This window comes from Labrus bergylta, chromosome 15, assembly GCF_963930695.1.
Source record: "Labrus bergylta chromosome 15, fLabBer1.1, whole genome shotgun sequence".
NCBI classification, from domain to species: domain Eukaryota; kingdom Metazoa; phylum Chordata; class Actinopteri; order Labriformes; family Labridae; genus Labrus; species Labrus bergylta.
Genome location: NC_089209.1, coordinates 15,189,456 through 15,213,194, shown reverse-complemented (window position 1 = coordinate 15,213,194; position 23,739 = coordinate 15,189,456). Strand labels below are relative to the sequence as shown.

General features: G+C 40.0%; 1 protein-coding gene across 2 annotated transcripts; it reads left to right on the top strand.

Moving 5' to 3' along the window:
• Positions 1-1,564: 1,564 nt before the first annotated feature.
• LOC109987708 (3',5'-cyclic-AMP phosphodiesterase 7B) lies at positions 1,565-23,260 on the top strand. Of its 2 annotated transcripts, XM_065963812.1 has the most exons (13): positions 1,565-1,882; positions 5,181-5,241; positions 14,616-14,705; positions 14,970-15,133; positions 15,342-15,405; positions 15,613-15,708; positions 16,156-16,256; positions 17,592-17,723; positions 17,839-17,930; positions 18,746-18,890; positions 18,997-19,093; positions 19,613-19,693; positions 19,809-23,260. In XM_065963812.1, the coding sequence occupies exons 1-13, from the start codon at positions 1,862-1,864 to the stop codon at positions 20,036-20,038; spliced, it is 1,374 nt and encodes a 457-aa protein (XP_065819884.1). In that variant the 5' UTR covers positions 1,565-1,861; the 3' UTR covers positions 20,039-23,260. The 2 variants fall into 2 exon arrangements, with proteins under 2 accessions (XP_065819884.1, XP_020494541.3); XM_020638885.3 differs by lacking the exons at positions 1,565-1,882; positions 5,181-5,241 and adding an exon at positions 8,863-10,655.
• Positions 23,261-23,739: the final 479 nt, after the last annotated feature.

Below are 23,739 nucleotides of genomic sequence, written 5' to 3'. Positions count from 1 at the left end.
GTGGCACGGTGGTTAAAGTTGTTTGCAAGTCCACCAACTCGATACAGGGTTCAATTCTCGAGAAAAGAGTTCACAAAAGAAGTTCACTTCTCTATATTTCGTATATACTTCCAACATTTTGAAAATGTTAAGTGTTAAAAGTTTAAGGTCTAAAAACTTTAGTTATTTCCCTAAGTGATGTCATTGCCTCATATTGTGGCATTGGTTGAAGTTACATTGCCTTCTATAGCTCAGTGGGTAAAATTGCTACTCATGTAATCCGATGGTTATGGGAGTCATGAGACCAGCTGGATTTTTCATTTATGGAAATGTGTTCCTGTGGTGGCTAGAGTATGTAATCAGTTGTTTTGAGATTTCACCCAAAGGTGGTAACAATAATACAAGTGTAATTCAAAATTCTGATGTCTTTTTAAACTTGTTAAGGAACTTCCCCCACACAATTTGCCTGAAAACTTGCACTTCTTGCTCCACCCCTTGGCTGTTTGTAACACACTTGTGCTTTTTATCAGCAGCTTGGAGGTGTCAAAAGCTGCAAAAAGAGACTGTGGTAGCGATGGCTGCAACACCACCGGTTGTGGTGATAGCTGCTTATGCTCACAGCTTTACCAGCTCTCACACTGCAATGTCTTCAGGAATTGCTTTAGTTACTATTATAACTACTTAACTACTTTTAATGTATTTTTCTGTCACTTGTAAGGGATCATAATATAAAAAAATGAATGACCATTGGAGTAATAAAAAAAAAAGTTTCAAGATTTGCCAAATTCCTTATGTTCAATATTCCAGTTGTTATATTATCTACAGTAGGCCTACACCATGCTACTGACACAAAGCAAGCTGTTCACCCAGCACGCACAGGTTTTAGTTCTTTGTGTGATCTTGGCTGATTCATATGCACAGTTTAAATTATTCTCTAGTGTACGTTGTACCAGTGTATTCCAGCAGATGTCAGTATTTCATATAAAGATGGTTCTTTCAAAAAACTACATCCAACCATCCAACCAGTCATCCATAATGTGAGCCTGGATCACAATATGGATGACCATAGACAGCATCAATATCAAGACCAAAACTTGATACATAAATAGTCAGCTGCCTATGGTAAGGATTAAACTGGCAGTTTTTCAATAGTAACAGTCGTATATCACTGGACATAATAAAATGAATTTAGGACTCACCTTATAGGAATATAAAACAAACAAAAAAAAAACAATTAACTAGGCTATACAAAGGTATTTGAAAACAAGACAAGTAAGCAAGGCAATGTCCACACAGTTCATACGTGTCAGGGTAATAGAGGGTGCAGTAAAGTAATGACACAACAAGTTGCCAAAACAGAAACCATCTTGCACATAGGCCTGCCTATCTCAGAGAAACTCATGAATTTGATTCAACAGAGACCCACAACCAGCCCACGGTTACTCCTTTGCACACACTTGTTTCGTAGTAGAATCTTCCAAAGAGAAAACCAATCGCACTCAAAGCTGTGTTTTATCCATGGTTTTATCCAGCACTGATTGGTCCACCCCTCAAATGTCCCGCCTTCGTGTTGCTAGAAGCAGCATCTCCTCTCTCTCCTGTCTCTGCGGCGCTTACTATCAAGTCATACAAGCGGTAACTTCACCTTGACTCTGTCCCTACAGTGTGAGTGAAGCCAGACACAACCACGGGATGGATGAACCAGTCAGTTGATAAAAAAAAAAAAAAAAAAGTAAATAGGTGTTAGCCAGGGCACAGTCACCTTTTCGTCCTGCTCTGCTGTATGCGGCTCGCTCGTGCGCTTCCCGTGACATGAAAACACTCTGCGCGCGCCTGATTCCGTCGCATTCACTTGTTGTCCACGAGCGGCCACGATGGTTAAATGTCCCGTTTAATGGTCGAGGTATGTAGCATGTTACACTCCACTCTACACAGACACACAGTATGTGAACACAGAGTTGTTTTGGAACAGGCCTGGTTAAAGCTAACAAAATCAACGTTACTTCCATATAGTTCTCCATTAAGGACCTTTAAAGTGTCAATGAGTTTTCAATGACCTCATGTCAGTGTTATGTGCTCTTTTCTATTGTGTTATTATACCAGCTATGTTCGAATGTGGTGGTAATGTTTTGGATCCTAGGAAGTAAGTGTCTAGTGACCTTGCTTTGTTTGTGGGAATAGTAGTTTTTGGTGCAGACTTCTTCATATAGAGCCTCACATAGCCTTTAAGCTGCAGTAATGAATACAGAAGGCGTCCAGATTTATAGCATCCAGCCTGCAGGATACTGCAGACCACATGTGGACCAGGGGCAGGAGTGCAATGGAGTAAGCCATTAGTGTTTAAGGCTTTTAGTGTGGTGATATGCTCAGTGTGAGGGTAAAAAATGTTGTCATCACATTAACCTCTAACTCTCTTACTAGAATTCATTCTGGATCATGTGCATATGCAGGGTACTCTCTTAGATTTCAGAAAAGCCCTTTTTTTTTATACTGTTTGCTGTTCCAAAAGCTTGTTCTCCTTTTCCTTTGTTGTTTTGTTCCCTTAAATCTACTCAGTATTATTAGACGTTTGTATGATGTGTTAAAACTTATTTTCAGAACAAATAAATAAACCATGTTCTAGTTATAATATAGCCTGATAAAGAGAATATAAACGGCTGTAAATATCAAATCCTTTATTGACATTTCGTGTAGGATATCTAATCTCAACGGGCATATTTCAGGTGATGTCAAGAAATGAAGACATGAAGAAACAGTCCCTTAATGTAGTCAGACTAAGAACACAAAAGAACAACTAACTACAGACAAATACACCCAATACTCAAATTAAAAACACAATGAGTGAATTGTGCATGTTTGAAACATAAACAACAAACTTTGCACGCAGTCCAGCACAGGGCATGATGGGAAACGAAGCATGATGGGACGTCTCTAAAACATTTACCGGTACATACGAAGACCACAATTAGCTCTAGCAGTGTGCACAATAATCAGCAGAAAATGATACTGAGGTGTTTTACTACCCACAGAAACACACATTTTATTTAGGTTTCCATCCATTATACACACACACACTGACTGCACTGCCTTGCACGGCAGCGTTTCATACACAAAAAATAAAGTTTTTAAAGAAATAATTCTAATCAAATTTTTTTTTTTTTGCCAGATCTTGGGAACACAAGCAGGAGACAGTCGACAGACCTGCTTAATGTAATCAGTTTGACAGGAGCTAGCCATAAGCAAAGAGAGAAGTTTATACACTTGAATAGAGAGCTGTCCATTTAAGGTGAATATAGATGCAAGCACAGAGCTGAGAGTTCATGGAAAAACATTAGACAGACGGCATCCTGTAAACATGATATAACCATGTGGGACGAGTGAATCGTCTTTACCTCTGGTTTGTCTCCAACCACCCGCTTCCTGCCCGCTGGTAAACAACAGCGTGATGGTTTTGATGTAAATCCTCCCACTCAAAGGTTCTGTTCTATGTTTGTCTCCCTATAGAGGGCGGGGGTGGGGGGCACTGAACATTGTGTTATATGAGGTGAAACATTATTTCATACGAGTCCATCAGGTCAGCTGGAGTGCCTGGTTTCTGTTCCATGTCTACATGTCTTTTGTCTGAACTCAGTCACCTCTCACTCTTGTCCACTACACTAACACAACAATCAAGAACCATTATAGGCATTAGTGGCATTACTAGCTATTATGAATAAAAGCCCTCAATAGGATTTGTCTAGAGCTGAATCTACCTGAACTTTAGGCCCTGGAGTTTTAGTTAGGCCTTGTAACTGAATTCAGGCCATTAAATAATTGCAGATTGCCACCCTGCTGAAGAAGTACACTAAGTTTGAGGCATTGGAAAGAGATAGGCGAGATGTTGACGTGTTAAGCTTGATGGAAAATATTTGTGTCATGCTCAGATTACTCCCCCAATGACTGTGGTAAAAAGACACTAGTCTTGTTCAGTCAGAACTCTCAAGGTCGATCGGAATCTGTTGAAACAATCGGTGGATAAATTGATTTGTAGATCGACAGAAAATAAAATGCACTGAACTGATAATTAGTTGATGGTTTCGATTCATTTGTGGGGCTCTATTTCCTTGGCTTGGTTTGATGAGAATATCTTGATTGACATTAAATCCTTGTGTCCTGATATGTATTGAATTGCCAATTCCTTGTTAATACACAGTCCTAAAGATGACAAACGTTTCATTTCCATCTGCCCAAAAAAGGATTTGCTGAAGTCTTTAGTCATAAGACAGTTTGCTCAATATTATGGTGTTATGAACAGGAAAAAGATGCATCATGGTTCTGGCTATGAGCACTTTTTTTTTTTTTAAAGAATTTATTATATTAATTAATTAATTAATTAATTAATTAATTAAATGATTACAAACTATGGTCGGTTGCGACCCTGTTTTAAAGTCATGGTTATTGGGGTCTTGTTTACCTTTTCACCACCTTCAAAGTAATGATACAAAATGTTGTATTGATAATATTGACTCAATTTGACCTACTGCCCTGTTTTTCTTTTGTTTAATCATATTGTTATATGTCTGTTACCAGTTCTTTTGAAAGAAAAGAAATGTAGCTTGAATTGGAAACAATCCCATCTTCCAAATGATGACTTCAGGCCCCTTGACCATGAGGACCAACCATGTGCAGGCATGTGATTAATGTGCAAATCAATGCCAGTTTATGGCAGTATGCTGTCTGACCCACTTAATCAGAATGCTTGGCAAACACAGAGACATGTCGCTTCTGGAACGGCAGATGCCACTGTCGCTAAAATTCACATAACCCTTTTCTTAGTCACCAAAATTGAAAACAATTTATCGGAAATAGTGTCCTACATTTCTAATTGAGTGCATTTCATTGTAAAAAAAAGACCTAAGAGATCTATGCATGTATTAGTGTTAATTCTTTAAAAAAGAATAGATCTATTTTGGAAACGGCTGTAGATTTTGAAGGTTTTGAGTGTAGGTTGGCAAAATGACACATCAGTGTGATAGAGGTCTGTTTGTGTGTGTGTTGTGCCTCAGAAAGAGGGCCAGCATGACTTTTCACACCTGTTTCTATTTATTATAGAGGTTCATTGATGCTCTTTTGATAGCAGAGTGTATTTTGGGGTGTTGTAATATTAATCTCAGCCTCTCCCTCTATGTCTCTCTCTCTCGCTTTCTTTCTCTCTGTCACAGAGGTGTGGAGCAGTCGCATTTCAAAGGTCGGAGCAGAATGCCGTACAAGTTCGCATGCTGGGTAAGAAAAGCTAACTGACCTGAATACCTTGGTGCAAAAGGTTGTTAATATATGTAGTCAGCTGAAAAACTGATGGTGCAAAAGATGCCCAAATATTTGGAAACCAGGCATAAGGCTTTCAGTAACCTTTGGCACAGTGTAATCTCTGTTAAACACTGAAGCTCTACACTTTACAGTTATGGCTCAATACAGTAGGTTTCATAACACTAAAGAATTCCATCTTGTACAAAAGCTTTTACGCAAGTGACCTCTTAACATTGTTTGACCATTTTTTTAAATGGTTTGAGGGCCAGAGACATAAAAATAAAGCTGTTTATCTAACTGTGTTTTACCTCAGTAATTCAGACCTTTAAATGTATTTTCCTGCAGTCTTAGTGCTTAGTCGTTTCCAAGTTTCAACCGCAAGCAAAACATAAAAAAGGTACACTGCTAGGGGGTTAAAATTCAAGTTCAGAAAATGTCATGCGCCCTTTCCCATGCTTTCACAAACACAAACACAAACAGACGAAGATGCAGATACAAACACTTGGCAATGCTTCTTTTTTAAGCAGGCCACTTCAGTCAAAGGCTGACCCACTTCTCTATAGTAACCCGCCAGAAAACGTGACCAGGGGCATCATTAGAGAGAATCCAAAATAAGAGTCTGCACACAGACATCACTCGAGTGCAGAGGATGAGTTGAATCTCAGTTGTTCTGTAACTCTTCGTGTGTGTGTGTGTGTGTGTGTGTGTGTGTGTGTGTGTGTGTGTGTGTGTGTGTGTGTGTGTGTGTGTGTGTGTGTGTGTGTGTGTGTGTGTGTGTGTGTGTGTGTGTGTGTGTGTGTGTGTGTGTGTGTGTGTGTGTGTGTGTGTGTGGTGGGGTGTTTGTGTCCACAAGCTGACTCCCAAATGTACTCAGCTTCCCACTGACCTCATTAACTCTCAGTTATCTTTCTCTTTTTAACTCTTTGACCCAATCACTAATCTCTATATTTTTTATTATCTCTGTCACATCTTCTTTTCACACATTCTCTTAATTAGCAATTCTAGCAATGTTTTTTTTTTGCCCCTAATATTCCCACACAGTTTTTATTTGCATGTTTTGTAAGATAGTAAGTCCTATGTGTGATTTTGTCCTGGTTTGCTGTCTCAGCTCCCATAGATATGTTGGCCCTGATAACAGACTGCTGTTGTAGAAAACAAATGCAAATACATAATAAGCCAAACAACTTTATTACTTTGGAAACCAATAGGTGACATATATAAAAATCAATGAAAATACGGACAACCCAACTTAATTGTTTAACACCCAAATACCTTAACACTATGAAAAACACAGAAACAACAAATATAAAACACAACATTATATCATAACACAATAACATAACTGCCCTAAATACCACCATGCCATCAACCATCAAAACAGCATTAAATTCAATAAAATAACCAAATCCAAAGAACAACCAAAATTGCTCTAAGCACTTCAATTCCATGACAGCGAAATCAAAAACACAACCACTTTCAATAACAACAGATCATAATACACCAAAATTCCTATACACATTCAAATTCCATGGCACCAAAAATGCTTCCAGCCAAACAGGTCAACAAATCTAACACTCCACAACTCAACCAACATGCTTATTAACCTAACATCACCAAATACTTCAACGACAGCACTGACTACCACATCACAAAGAAATCCAAAACACAACCAAACTCCACTACACCATATAATCCAACAGCATTAAAATACCTCAACCCAGCCAAATACCACAACATAGCCAAATTCTTCAACACTGCCAAACCCACCAATTCCAGTACCAAAACACCACCAAATACTTATATGGTACAAAACACCACTACAAAATTTACACACAACTTTCTTGATCCAGCAATACAGTCAATGCAGCATCTCAACTTAGTATCACAACACAACTTATTATGACCGCACAACCAACCCGATCCTTCCTTTAACAAAACAACATTGCATTGAATACAAAGCCATTGTGCATTAGCCTGAAACACCCTTCTGTACATTTTGTCTCATGGCTAGATTTTTACTCTGTGTGTGTGTGTGTGTGTGTGTGTGTGTGTGTGTGTGTGTGTGTGTGTGTGTGTGTGTGTCAGGAACATGTGACTGTAACTCAAGGGAGCGTTTGCCTGGAAAAGAAATGTCATGGTTATACTTACAGTCCTTAATGATGACATTCATGTAAAGATAAACACACGGGTCTGATCCACTTACGCTCACTTAATTGTATTACTGTTAATTAATTTCTGGTTTTCAGTAGTCACAGAAAAGCCTTTGGGGATGTGTGTGACTTTTAAGGACAACATAAGGGAGTGTTTCATTTGAAGTTTAGTTCATCTAAGTTAAAACTGATTCACTTGAGTCCATTCTTTTTTATTAGACTCTGCAGAGCACAAATAGAGAAAGAACAGACAAGTGTTCTTTTTACTTTTCATTAGTCTTGGATCAACTTGTTTTCATGCAGTGGTCATCATAGTTCTTAAATTTATTGTTTTGTCCTTTGGCATTTCTTTAAAAAATCATCCATGAATTTAACTCTTTCAGTCATATCCTGTCATTCTGCTTCTGTTAGTTGACTGCACAGGAGGATTCAGAACAAATGAATACATACAACTGGGCTGTCTTTTAATGCCTGTGAGGTGTCGCTGAAGGCTGACTCTCAGCATTTTCCTTACTTTACCTGTGAGCAGAACGAGTTCTGTTGGAAACTGCTCCCATGACATAGTGTTATTTATCAGTGTACTTGAAAACAAGAGTGTTTGTGAGTCAACCTTAATGAAAATACTTCTGCACTAGCCAGGGCATGTTTGATCAAGCTTCAGTGAAACAATGCACAAAATTAGTACCGGAACAATTAGACAATTATTGGATTGGTTTTGCTTTTTTTCATTTTGTTTAACTGAGAATGAAACAGTGAGGATTTTAATTTTTGGTTGAGCAAAGCATGTATTATGAAGCTGTTATTGTAGATTTTGTAGCTCAAACAAATAACTAAAATACTTTTTGAAGCACTGCACACAGTTATTGTATTCTTCTTCAGCTTTTTGCATGTCTTCTAAGGCCAACTTCCAGGTATACAGTAGTGTTTGTTAAGAAATTGTCTTATATTTTAACACCAATGCGGTTTTGATTTGCTTGCAAGCGCTCAAAACAGGTAGCAAATGATCTTCCATCCATCCATCCATCCATGTGCTCATGGACATACAGTATTGGTGTTACAGTGAAATTGGGTCCGGAAGATTCTTTGCAAGTTTTTTCAGGGAGCAGAAATTGATTGCATTATTAACTACTAAAACTTAGGCAGGTCAAAAAGCTGCTGTGATTTTGCTTGACGCAAACGCAGGGTGGCACCGCAGCACCGCAGCACTCCTCCTCCTTAATTGAATAACACTACAATTGTCCTTACAGTTACACTGTCTAATGAAGGTGTTGATGGGGCAGTGAACTGGAAGAGGGCACCCTTTAATTTACACCTCTCTTGACGTAGACCACCTGCAGCATTATGGTGGTGTGAAAAGACAAGAACTCTTATCACATTGAACCCTCGTCGACTTTACTTTATGTGTGTTAGATTCCTGTAAGAGAAAAAAAAAAAGTCGGCCCAAGATCAAATCAAGCTCTGAAGTGGGCCCTCTCTAATTTGCATGCAACAACAAAAAGGCCAGTAGGAAATACTTTTGTTTAAGAGCAAAACACTACTACTGACAATGACATCCAAATACACAAACAGTTAATGACCCTGAGTTCAACCCCATCCAGTCACTGTTTTCAAAGAATAACTCAAATCTGCTATTGTAATGGCATTCTGCTAGTTGGATTTTTAAGGGACAAGAGATGACACTGTGATTGATTTGATTTAATCTAGCTACACCTAAAATACACCTGTGATGAATTAAGATACCAGATACAATCCCTTTGCCACCTCAGCCTTACTTTGTTCCCTGTTTATGTGCTGTTAAAAGATTATATGATGTTTAAAGTTACTGTGAGGAACTTCAATTCTGTCCTTAAAGTGGTATCCCTTATCTATTTGCTGATCCTATCAAAACAACCAAATTTCCCCCTGGGATCATTAAGGATTTCTTATTCAGGAGTTTACACTCTATCCAGAAGTTAAAGGGATAGACACTAACAGCTCACTGATATGATGTGCTTTTTCTATAGACAGGTCCTGCATTCAGTAATTATACAATGGCATTCATGTGCAAGAAGTGGACATTGTAAATGAAAGCACTTAACGTCTGCACGCCATGACAGCAACAGTGACATGCATTAATAATATCTTGTGTAGAAGTCGTATTTGCAGTGGTCTCGTTTTGCTTTTGTGGGTCATATAGAGCGTCAGTCTGTTTTGTAACCAGATAAAGAACCCTCATGTTTAACTGAAAGTGGGGATGGTCACACCTAAAACACACCTGCGCCATGCCCGCAAAACCATGTGCTATAGGTCATTTGAATAAGGTATTAATGTTGCAGTAATTTTGTATACAGTTATAACTCATCTTGGTGAGTCTGTGTTCCTAACCTGACCGTGAGACACAGCCTGGTGTCTGAAGCCCCACAGTTCTTCACCTAAGTCCTATTGTGTCTGCATGCGGTGCACTGGCATAAAGGCAGTGAGTGAGAGAGTGTGTAAGCGAGCAGAGAGGGGAGGGGCTTTCAGACTCCAAAACAACACTGGCGCGAGTGAGACCGTAGCAGGGAGAGAGAATGCGGCAGAAGGAGGGAGCAGACCGTCACTGGCCGCCGGCTGTGAGAGAAAGGAAAAGAGACAGATTCTCACCTCTTTCTATTTCTCTGCTCCCTTTCACGGCATCTATTTTATTGCTCTGCGCCATGCCAATCCCTCTGTTCTGCTCTCCTCGCTGCTCCTGATTCACTCTCCATACCGACAGTCTTTTTTCTCTGTCCTACATCCGACTTGCGACTATCTCTGACTCTCCTCCACCTCACCCATGGCTACCTGACAGCGAGCGTTTTCTACTCCGCCGTCTCTCCTCCTCACTCGCTGTCTACTTTCTCTTCTCCTTCAACCCCCTCTTTACTGTCATCTGTCCGCTTTCTCTTGGCGAGAGGATGCCAGTGCTGGAGGGGCTTTGGGGCCCAGATTTGAGGATGCGGGACTCTGGTCTTGGGGTCGGGGTTGAAGTCAGGGTATGTCCTGAAGAGACTCCCCGCTCGCCAGTTTGGGGTCCTCTCAGGATGCCTCCAGTTACCTGTGGGGGTTTGTCTCTGGCCCTGGAGCTTCCTGCTCTCATACGGCAGCTAAGAGCAGCCTGGCGGGCTCGCAGGGGGGGCCCGCTGGATCCTGAGAGGAGTCCGACAAGCACTTGGGTGGCAGAAGAAGAAGAAGTAGAGGAGATGAAACATGACTTGGAGGAAAAGAGTCCTCATCTGGAAGGTAACTCAACTATAAAACAGGCTACAAGTACAGTAAAGGAGTCTGGTTCTGATCAATGGTTAATGTCAAGTGTGTTTTTTCTTTGTGTGACCCACCAATGGTGTATGCTACATCAGCTATAATTTGTATGATTTTAAGTTGATTTATCTCTTTTTAATTGTAGTCATTTCTATTGATATGTCAACTTTGACAAAAGAGTTATGTGGCTTTTTTTTAAATTGTGTTTTTCTTTCCGTTTGAAAGTTATACTCCATGCCTGTGTGCATGTGACGGATTATCCCTAAAAAAAACAAAAAACACGCCTCTCGTCGTTGTTTACAAGCGTGCGTGTTTCCGTAAATTATGTGAGCGGGGACAAGGGTCAGAGCAGTTCAGACACCCAGCTGGGTGGACATTTAAGCGAAATGAGGGATTTTGGCTTTAACGTAGGAGGGTCTATTTAAAAAAAAAAAAACTGTGCTACCATCTGCTGTGCTGCAGCTGCACTGATGACACTGACATGACGCCATGAGTCTTTGTCCGTCCGTCTGGAGTGTACCGCAGGTGGACACAATGTATCTCTGATGACGTTCAATGTGAATTTAATAGAGAGAGGATGATTTGACATTAAAACACTAATACGAGCTGATGATCTGATTTTAGACTTGTTGCCTTGTGCATGAATCTCATCTCAGATGTGTCAGATAGCTGTCACACTTTCTGGGATTATGGTGATCTCATGGCTACTTTGCTATGTGTGATGCAGAGATGACTTGTCTGTGATATCAGCACACAAACAGGAGTAATGTATGCCAACATTGACATTTGATACAGAAAAAGTCTGTAATGTGTTTTGAAGCATTCTGATGAAGTGTTGATTCACACTGAGGGGAATTACCTGAGCGCAAAGACTGACTCACAAGGTGGAACATATTCTTTTTGATTCAGTGTCATGACAGGTTCCTATGACCTTTCTGCTCTACGGGGGCAGCATTTGGGACCCATAACACCTACGCTATTTTTCATTGCTGTTGCCAGTGACTGTAGCTGCTGCACCCTCTTTAATCTCAAATGCAACCTTAGCCATTTTGTTCGAGAACTGGGCACCCTACTGGCAGAAAAAAATAGCAAAATCTTTTTCAACAATTTTAACAGCTCAACATAAAGTGAATATTCCTGGAGTGTAAAGCGTTTTTAAATTTTGCCTTGCCACGGATAAAGACAAACCGCTAAAGATCATTTAGAATATTAAAATAGAATAAAAAAATAATTACTTGGCAAATGTTTTGCTAATCTTCTATTGATTTTTTTTATTTTTTTTATTTAAACATCTATATGCAAACAAATCTGCTTTTCCAGCACTCAAATGTGACGCTCTGCTGTTTGTTTTAAAGTCCTACGATTGGTCTGTGTTTTAGACAGAAAGGTGATGAAAATAGGTAAAATGCATCTTCCTAGTAAACCTTCACACATCCAAAACCTGGATTTTAAGAAAGCCTTTCGGGTAAAGCATTGAGCAAATATATATGTTGGCTTGTTCTGATGTCACCTACATAGAAAAATGAATGTGTAAAACGCTGCCAGCTATGTCGGGGCTCGTTGCCAGCTGTGCATCTTCACTGTATGTATGGATGCTTCCAGATAAGAAGCAGCAGCTGGTAGCAGGAAACCTTATCTGGCACTGTGTGTGTTTAAAACAGTTTGTGTTTGAGTGTCAGCGCTGCATATGGCATCGAGGTGTCTGACTGTTTCTTTCTGAGAAGGCAAACAGCCCCAGAGCACAGTTTGTGCCGTAAACACCCACAGATACAAGTGAAGCCAAGTGAACATATTCCTATCAGTGCCCTGTGTGTGAGCGTGGGTGATGAGCGCCAAGTGCGTGATCTTGTTTTCGCATTTGGAATCAGGGATTTAACCTCATTTGCAAGTGTGTGTGTGTGTGTGTGTGTGTGTGTGTGTGTGTGTGTGTGTGTGTGTGTGTGTGTGTGCAGGGAGCGTTCACGCACAGGCCCATGATGAGGTGCGTGTGCATCGCTGCATCTTTAAACACCCTTTCTAACTGATTCACGTTTTCATCCTAAATGACCCAGTTCTGCGCTGCGCAGAGACAATGACCTATTTACCGCAGAGAGAGTTAAAAGAAGAGAAAAAAAGGATAAGAGGAGAGGGGTGAAACGAAACGCTGGATCGGATAGGGAGAAGGGATGTTGTTGTCGAACAGGAAGAGGGAGAGGAAGATGTTTTGAGACAGGAGCCAGGAGAAGGGGAGGAATGGAGGATGGAGTGACACATAAAATAGAAGTACGGAGAGATGGCTCGAACAGAGACAGCCAGAGGGTGGCGTGTGTGTGTGTGTGTGTGTGTGTGTGTGTGTGTGTGTGTGTGTGTGTGTGTGTGTGTGTGTGTGTGTGTGTGTGTGTGTGTGTGTGTGTGTGTGTGTGTGTGTGTGTGTGTGTGTGTGTGTGTGTGTGTGTGTGTGTGTGTGTGTGTGTGTGTGTGTCTGTGTTGATCTGTGGTAGTTTTTTTCAGATGATGAATTTCCTCCCCTCTCTGCCCATCAGCACACAGGATAAAAAAAGCAAAGAGGCTTTCCCCCTTTTCTCCTTTTCTTGCTCAAAGTAGGCCAGCAGGACTATTCAGCCTCACGTGAACAAGCTGAGTCACTCCTCCAGAGCCCGTTATATCTGTACGCTGGACTCTTTAACATACATAAAAAAAGGAAAGATGCCACTTTTTGTACCGTGTTTTTTATGTAAAGCTGCCCAGCCAAGACAGAATACAACTATAAACAACAACCTGGCTGCAAACTCTGCCTGCAACTTCAGCACCTCGCACTTAAAAGGCTACATTTGGCCACCCGAGGGAGTTACCACGGTGACTCCAACCCCATTAGCAGGTAGTTTAGCTGCCCTTGTAAGCAGGAGTTTCAAAGGTGATGTGAAGTTGCAACCTCAGGGACATAATACGCTCCAGTTCCTCACATCTTTTGTGTAAATTATTCAGTGTTGCCATAGTTTTTAGTTTATTCAGATGTGGATTTATTCATGTGTGCACATGTGCTGAGACCCAGTTCAGTTTTCTCGTTGTCTCTGCCCGGAGGTTGTGTGAATTAAGCATTTTTAACAGAGGTAGGATTCTTTTTTGAAGCATCAGATTTGTCTCTGTGTTCCCTTGCTGTCTCACAGTTTGGCAATTTACATTCATATTTACATTTTACCATCATCATAAAGGATTTTTGTTAATAGAACATTCTTTGCTTCCAAATCATTTCTCTGCTATTTGAATTATGAATATCATTTTTGTGAGTCAAAGCTTTTCAAAAAGAAATCCCTTCGTTTGTCGTCTTCTTCTGTCTTGTTCTTGTTTACACTGCACGCCTCATATCTTTGCTTCAAAATATCCCCTCCCCCCCGATCAGCATAAGTATGAAAGAAGAGTGAAAACAAGAAAAATGGTTGTGACAACAGAGTGTACACAGTGAACTAAGCACCACTTCGATCAATAATAAATAGTGTTCAGATTCAGACATGCACCCCAACAGCTGCACCGTGGCATGAAATCTGTCCTCCTTGTACAAACTCAGACAGATGCATGATTTGCTGGTGATTCAGCCATTTCAAAGACCCTCTTGTTTTACAGTGACCGATATCAGAACGAGTCTTAATGGGCTTTTGTGTGGCCGATTATGTAGAACATCTATGTACAGCACTGGAGAAACACTTATCTGTGTTGTCCTCTCATCACCCCGCTGCCTGCTTCCTTTGTTTCCTCTGCTCTAGTCTAAACACTCCGATCCTCTCTGCTCTTCATCCTGGAAAATTGGATTCACGGATTATGTGTGCTGGTCGGCCAAAAATGTCCACAACAGAACATCAGTAATAACACCAAATGTTTTTATTTCTAAAACTGTCTTCCTCTTATTTCCATCTCTTCCTTCTTTCTCCTATTTCTGTCTGTGTGTGTGTGTGTGTGTGTGTGTAGCTGATGGCAAACTGAACACTGGTCATGCTGGTGTGTTGCTGGTTGAGAGAAGAGGCTCCTACCCTCTGATCGACCTGCGAATTCTCAGAAGTGAGTCTGAAATTTTATTGAAATACAAAATAAACATAATCCAATCACTCCATGACTACACGTTGTTCTAAAGAGTTATCTAAGAAGGAAGATGACATCCGGCATGGGTAATTGTGCTTTAAATGTAGGTTAATGCTACTCTTTTGTCTTCCAAAAGTGTTACTGCTGCTCTACTTTGTCACATGCACAGAAGTACAAATTTATGCATTAGGTTCCCTGCTCCGTTTACTAAACTCACTGGTTTTTGTTTTTTTGTAATTTAAGCCAGTGCCCAGCAGGGGGAGGTAGAGTCCGGCACCAGGAGAAAAGTGAAACGTCTGCTGAGTTTTCAGAGATACTGCCACGCCTCCAGGCTGCTGAGGGGGTTGGTGCCCCACACCCCTGGGTCACTGCACCTACTGGACGACGACTACCTGGGACAAGCTGCGGTGAGAACATACACATACAAATCACAATAATACTGCAGACTTTTCTTCAGTTTTTGCATCTATATCATTGTACTGTATGTCAAGTTATCGTAAACACATCCTTTATGCATGAATGACAGACCTTTTTCAAATCGTAGCACTTTGACATTTGTATTGTATTATTATTATTACTAGTTCAGCACTTTTAACAGTTTGTCTTTCCTTACAGCACATGCTATCAAAAGTAGGAACATGGAACTTTGACATTTTCCTCTTCGACCGTCTTACAAATGGTAAGCTGTTTTTTTTATTGCTTAATTACCAGATGTTCAAATTTAAGGTTAAAAATGAAGTTTTCTCTGTTTTGTAACAAAATCCGTTTAATGAGGTCCACAGAACTTTTTCTTTCTGTCATGTGTAATATGAAACATTATTTTGAGATAGTTGACTAACTGAACTGAACATTTTTTCCTTTTTTTGTCTGGATTGTTGTGCTTTAGGTAACAGCCTGGTGACTCTGATGTGCCATCTCTTCAATGTCTATGGTCTCATTCACCACTTTGAGCTGGACATGGTCAAATTACACAGGTTTCTTGGTAAGCTGCCACACAATGTCCACAATTATACAGCAGTCAAGAAAAGAGAAGAGTAAGATTGAAGCTCTGTTACTAGCAGAATCAAACGTTATCGACTTTATTGATGGTGACCGGCTTGAAACAACAGCGTAAAACATGTTTAAAAAAAAAATCTTCCGTGACATGTGTTTAACTCAACCCCTTTTTACCAAGTTGACACTACTATTTACACAGCATTTGCTGTGTATATGAGAATAATCCTCCTTACATTTCAAAAGTATCTATCTCTACAGGAAAGTCAGAACTTTCATCAGCTGGTTCTTTGTCTACCAATCAGTCATCACAAAAAAAACATTATTATTGTTATTTGTTCCCCAAAATGTAAAAAAAAATGCTGCCAAAATGACGTTGTGACTTTAAGATCCTAATAAACTTATTGATGTTCAATGTTTGATCTGGTTTTTCTAGGCATGGTACAAGAGGACTACCACTCCCAGAACCCCTATCACAATGCTGTCCATGCCGCTGATGTCACTCAAGCCATGTACTGCTACCTGAAGGAGCCTAAGGTACAATAATGTATTCACACACACAACCTCCGTCTCTAGCTCTGTCACGTCATATTACATTAGAAGGCTTCACAAGACTCCCTCTTTCTCCTTGACATATTCTATCAGCTTTTCCTCCCTGAGCGATAATTCCCACCCCTCTAAGACTGACAACACATCCATCCACAGCTCAGAGAAATCCCTGAAGCCCTCTGACCAGATTAAGTGTCTGTGCATCTTCTACCTCCATATAGTAATTGCTTTTGTGTCCTTTGAGATTCACCCATTTTGTTAAAAGCTCTCACATAAATAGAATTAATTCAACACAGCACGCATGCTGCGGTGTTCTGTATAACAGGCGAACACTCACAGTATAAGATGTTGGATCAATATTATGCTATTTTGCCCTTTATTTGCCAATTTGCATTTTTTCTAATCTGACACACCTGTGTCTGTGATGATTTCAGTTAACTGTGATGAGTTTAACTGTGTGTGAAATCAATCCTGATGCTTTCATTCTAATGCTACACCTAAAATAAAACAGCAAGCGAGATAATTGGTAAAAAATACTTTATTTTTAAATAAAGTTTCTTATAATTCTCCTCTCTGCTGCCTCTGGCGACTTGTCAAACAAAGACAATACAAACTGCTGGAAGAGCATTTGTTCTGCACAAACGTTACATGAGTGGAAAGTTAGGTCGTCAAAAGGCAGTAGGATGAGCTTTTTCTTCAGTTAATACTCAAACATTTACCGGACAGGAACAGAAAAGAGATAAGACAAAACAAATTGCCCACAATGCTGCAAAAATCAACGAAGAATTAGAGTGAATCACAGTATAATATCCACAATTCTTTTTTAAATCATTTTACCTGCTTCTTTTAGACTTTGGATCTATGAAATTAACCAGAATGTTGGATCTACTTCATTGAAATAACTTACGGAAGTGTTTCTACTCAAAAAGGATGGGTAAAAAAGCCAGAAGTCAAAGAATCGTTTTTTTTTTCAGCTCAGCGCACAAACTCATTCATTTTGAAGATGTCTGAGTCTCATCTTTTCATATATTTAGAAAGCATTGTCTAATGTATCCATTATGTCCCCAAAAACATTTGATGAACACAGTGTGTCAGAGCCACAGCCATAAAAACAATCCTTAATCATTTCTCATTAAGGACTTTTGACTTCTTTGTGTCAATCATCTTAAAACTGACACAAGTCAATGAAAGTTGGTAGAAGTTAACGCGGTGAAATCAGCTCCTCATGGTCTCTCCTGACTTTTTGCAATCAAGTGTCATTAGAAATAAGTGCAACAGTCCCTCTCGAGTATTAAACATACATTCCCCTGTGTTGTGTTGCAGCTGGCAGAGCAGCTGAGTCCTCTGGATGTGTTTCTGGGTCTGATGGCAGCAGCCGCCCATGATGTGGACCATCCTGGAGTCAACCAGCCCTTCCTCATTAAGACCAGACACCACCTCGCGTCCCTCTACCAGGTACACTCAGGCCTGCTGATGGCACGTGTCAGTATGTGCGCTAACATGTTAAACGTGTTTAATGTCCAACTGTAAGTGAATCTGTTTGACATGTTTCGTGATTCTCGCCTGACAGAACACCTCTGTGCTGGAGAGTCACCACTGGAGGTCCACAGTGGGCATGCTGCGAGAGTCAGGACTGCTGTCCCACCTGCCTGCAGACATGTCGTAAGGACACACACTCATTAACACACAAACACCTGTTGGTTATTGAAGAACTTTTACTACAATACCTTTAGGGTGGGACATTTTGACCTCTTCTCTCTTATAGATATGTGTTCTGTTATGTAGACAGATTTCTATCTTTAGTATTCATGTTCTGCAATTTCTTGTCAACTGGCTGCACACATATGGTAGATGGTTAAATGGTTTTGGAGTCTTTCTGACCACTATCAGTGTTTTTAAAGTACAAGTCCCATTAACCCATTCACACTCTGATGGCAGAGACTGATACATAAGGCGCCTAACCGCCCATCAGTTCTACTAACTCATTCACATACCGCTGGCTATTCAGAGCGAGCAATTTGGGGTACAGTGTCTTGCCCAAGGAAGCATTTATAGCTGTGACTGCAGGAGCTGGGGATCGAACCCTTCCTGTTGAGAGACATTAACTCTACTGCTGAGCCACTGACATATGCATGCAGAAAATCAAAACCCTGCAATGCATTTTATATTAAAATACAAAAAAAAAACAGAGAATGTTTTACCAATTTTGGTTACCAAATAATGACTTTTTACTTTATATTACATCTTTTCATCAATCAGCCCAAATACAAAGGTCAAAAAGTCAAAGAAAAAGCTCTCCGTTGTATCCATCAGGATACAGAGGTATAATAGGCATTCTGAATAAGTGCAACTTATGATATATTACCATGGATATATACTAACCACTAATGCTAGACCACTTGCTAGAATCAACAAATATCGTTCATGTTATAGTATTTGTCGTTTTCTGCTCAATGCTGCCCCCCTTTGGTCCTCAGGCAGGACATCGAACAGCAGCTGGGCTCTCTCATTCTGGCCACAGACATCAGCAGGCAGAACGAGTTCCTGTCGACCTTCAGGGAACATCTGGACAACCAGGACCTGGACCTCCAACTGACCTCACACAGGCACTTTATACTGCAGGTAAACTACACACACACAGCTGACAGCACTCTATATGTATATCTAATCCATGCATGCTGAATTTTATGATATACTCATGAAATGACTTCTTTCCTTTTGCCATCAGATTGCTCTAAAGTGTGCTGACGTGTGTAATCCATGTCGGGTTTGGGAGCTGAGCAAACAGTGGAGTGAGAGGGTCTGTGAGGAGTTCTACCGGCAGGGTGAGTAAGACTTCCTCTCTGTTGGAAACAAGAAAATACAAGAAAGATACTGCATGCAGTACTACTTTAAGGTATATTGGCTTTAAAGTTAAACCAACAAAGCAAACCATAAACACAATCTAAGTTACTAAAGCTGAAATAATGTCTAATCTCTAATTTGTAGTCTGAAGTATATTTATTGCATTGCTCTATTATAAAAAGTAAACGTGGTTAAAAGAGAGATTAAGTGGCAATGCAGCATTTCTGTCATATGGAAATAGGTCAGATTCACATGGAACAAGATCAGACAGCTTAAGACATTTGTAAAGTTGTATAGTTTGCAGTGTGAGTGTTTTCAAGACGTTTAATAGACACATTCTTGTATGTCTACCTAATGTGTGGTCAATTTCCACGACAAAGCAGATGTCAGTCATCTTAAGTAATCATGGGATTCAGACGCCTGATTTCACTCAACTCGGGCACAGCAGGAGAAATCCTCGTCATAATTATTTATGAATACGTTTTGTGTTCACCTGACAGGGGATCTGGAAAAGAAGTTTGACTTGGAGATAAGCCCTCTGTGTGACCAGCAGGCTGACTCTGTTCCAGCCATTCAGATCGGTGAGAACTAGTGATTAACCACAGACATAAAACATCAACTATAAAAATTGTATCCTCATGTATCCCTCACCAAAGTTGGTCCAGAGGTGAGCCACCATTGTTTTGTTCTTCTCAGGGTTCATCTCCTACATTGTGGAGCCTCTGTTCGAGGAGTGGCACCGCTTCACTGAGTCCAGCCTGCTCAGCCAGACCATGATGGGTCACCTGCACAGGAACAAGGCCCGCTGGAGCCGCCTAAGATATGCACGCACACATTCAGACTCACACTCCCATGCTGAGGAACCGGAGCCTGAAGAAGCAGAAGGAGAAGGAGGTGGACGAGAGGATGGAGAAGACATCCCTTAATCTTTTTCCCAATCTCCTAAGGTGTTATCCTTTGTGAATGGAGGAGAGGAGTGTTTATCCACCTCCTTGTTTGTCCTCCAGAATATTTATCTCCCACTGCCAGTTGTTCAAAGGCTCTTAAAGTGGGAGTCACTGGATGGGAGTGGAGGAGTAATGGCTCCCTCTGCCGGGGGGTGAGGACTTTAGCCATGCAGGAGGGGGGGGGGGAAGAAGCCGGAGAGAGATTCATGGTTTGGCGGGTGATCTTAGTAAATATATGCCTCACTCTATTGCTCAGTCATATCTGCTTCAAAGTGTCAGAGAAAAGCAGGAAAAGTATTTAAAAGTTATGGAAGAAGAGGGATCAATGAAGACATTCTGCTGGGACAATAAAGAAATGTAACACAGATTAGCGGGATGTCGCTGGAAAGAAAACATAGAATATATGAAAAAGAAGAATATATGAAACTTTACTCTATTTGACACTTTTTTAAAGCTTTAACAAGAATTAAAAAAAAAACATACTCTATAAGAAGCTTTTAAATTTAAATCTTTTGTACAGTTTGCACTTCTTTTGGACGCTCTTTCTTTCAAGAGTGTCACTTGTCTGTGTTTCTCTGAAGTGTGTTTTTAACTCTAGCACTAAGTTGGCCTGTCAAGGTTAAAGATGTCATCTGCTCTTACTGGCTGAACTGAACTCGTGACAAAAAGACTTCAGCTGGACGTTTTCGGACTCAGAAACACGAACGAAAGCCATTTTTCTTTACGTTTTTTTTCATGTTGTAAACGGTATAATCTGTAAATATTGTGTCACACAACCTCAGCACTTCAGACAGAAAAATCTCTGCAATGTAATAACCTTTCTACTGGGTAAGGATCTAGGGGAACTTAGATCTAACACTGGTTTTTAGCATACTAATGGGTGCATTTATTTGTTTGATATAGCCTCAATTTACTACAAACACACATGCACAACAAAGCCTTAACAGTTACTTAGTCCTCCTGTCTGTGAAACACCTTTTCTGAGGGTGTTGATGCCGTTTCCTGGATACGATTTCTTTTACTGTCAAACTGTTCACTTACAGATTCTACCTATATTCCTTCAGCTGCACCAGCATACTGACACACACACACACACACACACACACACACACACACACACACACACACACACACACACACACACACACACACACACACACACACACACACACAGGACTGTAGCAGTTTATTAGATTTTTCACCCAGTATAGTCAGATTGGGACTTACACCCATTCAGGGCTGCCAAGGTGTCAACGAATGTCTCTGACGCATGGACTCACCTCTCGGTTACCTCTCAAAAGCGTTTTTACGACTTCCTTTTTCACACTTGTTGCGGGTACTGTGTGCAATGTATCTCATGTCATGAACCGTCTTGGACCTATTAGTAATTGCAGACACCTCTAAATCTTACACCTGCTGTTTAATATCCAGCAGTGAGTGCCAAGATGTTTCAAATGTCTGTTTCACAAGACTTAATGACATCATTCATGTTTTCAAATATGTACATTTCATTGCCAAAAATGGTACTTTGATAAGCGTTTATATTTACAATCACAATATGAAACGGATCCATATGTAGCTGTTCCTGTATAATATAAAAACAAAGCATATTAAGCAATTTTAAATACTAGTTGGTCCAAGTGTAAGATCAATTCAATTCAAAAGACTTCATCTGTCCCCGGGGGGCAATTTGTGTATTTACTTCAAGCTTATTTTCTTACGATTTTTCTGTAAATATGTATAGATACAGTTGTGGACGGTGTAGAGAGAGGCCCAATTCCCATATCTTCCGTTGAGTTATAGAAGCAGAATAACCTGAGCTTTATAATTGGCAAACAATGAGATTGATTCTGTCACAGAACAGTTTATGTTCATAAAAACTACTAAAAGAAAATATGGAAACCCAATTTATTTGATAAGTTTGAAAAGAAAAAATGCAGCTGTGATTTTAGCCTTTTCTATGACATGCAGGGCAATAAAGTCACTGTCCAAGTTGTAACAGAGACGACTTATTCCTGACTATAGTGCTTGAAATTAATTAGCAAATGACTCACATGTTTTCACTATAGCACTTTTAGCTTTGTTGTAACTCACTTTATGTAAGCAGCACTATGATCTGGACATGTGTTCTCTTGAAGTCACACATTACTGCCGTAGTGTATGCAGGAGGCCTCAGGCTGCCGTGTTTCTCTATACCTCCTCAAATCCGCGCCAAACAGGGTCACTGAGCCATACTGATCTCACCTTGAAATGCAAACATGTGCCCTATGCATTTAATGTTTCTATGCCAGGTATTATTACAGGAGTTGTTGTATATCAGAATCTGTAGGACGACCATCTTATATAACAAGAAGTTGGTTTAAAAAACACATGTATTCATACTGTACACATGCATTGATGTTGGGGTACAGTTTCCTCAAAAGATCCACCTTTGTTTCTAAAGTAACCACCTTGTTCAATCAACTAATGCTCTCCTGCAGATTTAATAATGTTGAACAATAACTTCTGTTTGAAGTCACAGAGTGTGTTACTATACGTGTGTGAGGGTTTGAGAGATTGTTTCAATAGTAGCAGCAAGTCAATTTTTTGATTATACAGTATGGCCTAAGTTTTTTGGGGAAAACAGACTTTTCATCAACAGATGGACACAGTTTTTGAACTATTGGAGCTCCATTCAACAACTTCTAGCGCTAGATCGCTGAATGATAGCTATGTGAAAGACTAAGGACTCTGGAGAACAAGTCATCATCTGCTCTTCAGTTGAAGCTTGAATAAAGTCTTCTGTTGGTATTTGTCACTCACCCAATAGTGCACCTGGGTAAAGAGTGATCACGTGATCAGAACAAAACTGGTCTAATCTGATTCTGTGTTTTGATGTTTGGACTTTATCTAACTTCTGGACTATACACTTATGTTCTGACAAACCAACCTCTGAGCACTGTGAACAATAAAATACATGTTTTTTTAATGAACATATAATGCATTTAATATTCAATGTGTATCTATAATTGTGTTGCAAATAACTCCATTTAGTAAAAGGAAAATGTAATTTCAGAATTTAACCACTAGAGGGCAATTGAAGCCTTTGAATGGCTCAGTCGTGTATGAAAGAACCAACGCTCCTCTCCATGCTTAAGGGGCACATTATTGTTGCTTCTTCCTTTTGCTGTGGTTACAGAATAAATACAACATTCAACTTGATGATATATTTATTGTAAGCATAGCTGGAGGGGTCTGAGCTCATACGTTAACCAAAATCTTGGTTAAAAAACAGACATGTGGAAATTCAGCAGTTTAAAGTTTCTCACAGTTGCAGTTTGCAGGATAAACAGCAGAGAACATGAAAGTGAATGAGTCACACTGTTGAATCATAAAACTCTGCACTGAAGTTGGAAGCACATTTTTACAAAAAAAAAGCTAAGACAAACACATATAGCAGAAGTTATCAGAGATTAAAACAAGTTTGAAATCCTGAATGTCACACAAAGGGAAAATAAATGGAAAGAGGATTAATGGGGATTAGGTATTCAAAAGAGACAAACTTGTGCAAATACAGTGTTGAAAAAGAGAGAAAGCTCACAGGACATGATATAGAATGGAGTGAGAGGAGAGGTACTACAGATGGCCTGTGTTTCCCTCATTTGCATATCTTTAATTTGCATTGCAAAAGAGGTTCGTAG

Excerpts from the sequence above, each read along its gene's own strand:
- LOC109987708 (XM_020638885.3), top strand. The coding sequence starts at position 10,331 with ATGCCAGTGCTGGAGGGGCTTTGGGGCCCAGATTTGAGGATGCGGGAC. Across the intron at positions 10,656-14,615 it reads AAAGAGTCCTCATCTGGAAG|CTGATGGCAAACTGAACACT; the intron begins GTAACTCAACTA and ends GTGTGTGTGTAG. Across the intron at positions 15,134-15,341 it reads ACTACCTGGGACAAGCTGCG|CACATGCTATCAAAAGTAGG; the intron begins GTGAGAACATAC and ends CTTTCCTTACAG.